General features: G+C 41.3%; 1 protein-coding gene across 1 annotated transcript in view; it reads left to right on the forward strand.

The window, feature by feature from the left end:
* Positions 1 to 244: 244 nt before the first annotated feature.
* The window catches only part of LOC107681497 (uncharacterized), a 32,571-nt gene continuing 30,932 nt past the window's right edge, over positions 245 to 1,883 (forward strand). The window contains exons 1-2 of the mRNA XM_016477808.1: positions 245 to 287; positions 558 to 758. Of these exons, the coding sequence (XP_016333294.1) occupies positions 245 to 287; positions 558 to 758 (244 nt within the window). The remainder of the gene's footprint in view (positions 288 to 557; positions 759 to 1,883) is intronic.

The following is a 1,883-nucleotide window of genomic DNA, read 5'->3' on the forward strand; positions in this document are numbered from 1 at the left end:
GGCTTTATTGAATCTGTTTGTATCTCTGTAGCCTATGCACGTATGTGTGAGAGTGTGTGTGGCTTATTTTGGTTTCTCTCTGGTCCTAATGGAAAGGGTGAAAGAAGTCAGAGAGGAGCTAATGGCTGGAGTTGGGCTTCTCGCGAGCTGACACGAAAGTCTGCCACCCCACATACTTAAAAATTCAAATGGGTCAGGATTAAAATTTAAACACCGCAGACTTGAGAATCTAATCCACTGAGGGATGAAAGTCTGGGGAGCGTTCCTGTTCTGCGGTCCTCAGAGAGGTAGGTTTGCGAGTGTGAGTGTGTGTCTCAGAGCAGGGCTATTATATATTTATTAAATGACATAATCCCACACCAGTATGATCTCTCTATCTGTGTGGGAAAGAAGAAAATGTATATTTTGTGTATTATGTAACACCTGCTACTGTAAACTATTGAAAGTGCTTAAAAAACTGACCATCCATCTCATCTTTGTCTCCTATTTCCCTTCTTTTCTTTCCATCTTCCTATCTTCTATCGAACGTCCACACATCTACCATCTCCTCCATACAGTGAGCTCAAACCTGAGCAGTCATGCTCATGAGTACCCAGACTGCCAAGAAGGGGGTAATGAAGCCAGCCTGCTGGTGTCCCCTCTGGTGGTGGCTGGCATCGTCATCGGCCTGGTGCTCTTCCTCTCCTGCGTCACCATCATTGTGGGCAGTCTGCGCAAAGACAGCCGCCTGCGCAACCCCCACCTGCATGCCAGCTACGGTCAGTGGTCTAACTTCATGGGCTCCACAACACATCAAAAACACACCATGGCTTTGTTTGTAGTTTCTGTGTGGCATAATGACATACATAACAAGTTGATTTGTTTTCAAAAAGTTGAGAGGAATCAGCCCTTCCACGCATTCAGCCTTTGTTTGGGAGTTCAGGGAATGAAGGCCAATCCTTGCATAGCCCTACTGCTTCTATCAGTTAGCCTGGTCCAAGGTAGCCTTGTAGTTAGTGATATGGTCAACATGACCCTCTCTCTGCAATTTGGCATTGACTGTATTATAAACTGCAAAAATATAGTTTGAACTTTGTGTGTCCTAGCAGAGTAACCACTGGTGTATTTTATCATGAACCATGGTCATGTTTCACTGTGTTTTATAGTTTTGAACCTTTTTTGTTCAGTTTGTGCCATCTTTCTTTAAATGTCACTTAGTTTGATTTTCGTTTTTTGTCTTATGCAGTGACATTTATACATTTTTGACAAGGTCATATCATGAAAAATACATTTTTCCGTTTAGATTGAGTTCATTGTACTATGAAAACACTGTATCTTTCTTTTTATCCTTGATCATTTCAGTCTGATCTTTACAGATTATGAGGCACATACATATGTTCCTTTACCTTGATGCATTTACATGTTTCGGGCATTAAGGAAATATAATGGTTTTTTATGTCATAATCACACTTTTAAACACATTTTATTGTATAAGCACAACCATTTGAAGGAATAGTTCACACTGTCATAATTTACTCACGCACATGTCGTTCCAAACCCATAAGAGTTTTGAAACACAAATGACAGATATTTTTATTTTAAATCTCTGACGTTCCTGTCCCTCCATTGATAGTCACCCAAAATGTTCAAGGTTCAGAAAAGAGGTATGAGAGCAGATTATAGGAATAAAGGTAATCCATAGTGGTTTAAGCCTTATAAAGAGACATGATTACTTTATATCAGGGGTGCCCAAACTCGGTCCTGGAGGGCCGGTGTCCTGCAGAGTTTAGCTCCAACTTGCCTCAACACACCTGCTTTCAAGTTTCTAGTATGCCTATAAGAGCTTGATTAGCTGGTTCAGGTGTGTTTAATTGGGGTTGGAGCTAAACTCTTCAGGACACCGG

The sequence above is a fragment of the Sinocyclocheilus anshuiensis genome, unplaced genomic scaffold, assembly GCF_001515605.1.
Source record: "Sinocyclocheilus anshuiensis isolate Anshui unplaced genomic scaffold, SAMN03320099.WGS_v1.1 scaffold2053, whole genome shotgun sequence".
Lineage (NCBI taxonomy): Eukaryota > Metazoa > Chordata > Actinopteri > Cypriniformes > Cyprinidae > Sinocyclocheilus > Sinocyclocheilus anshuiensis.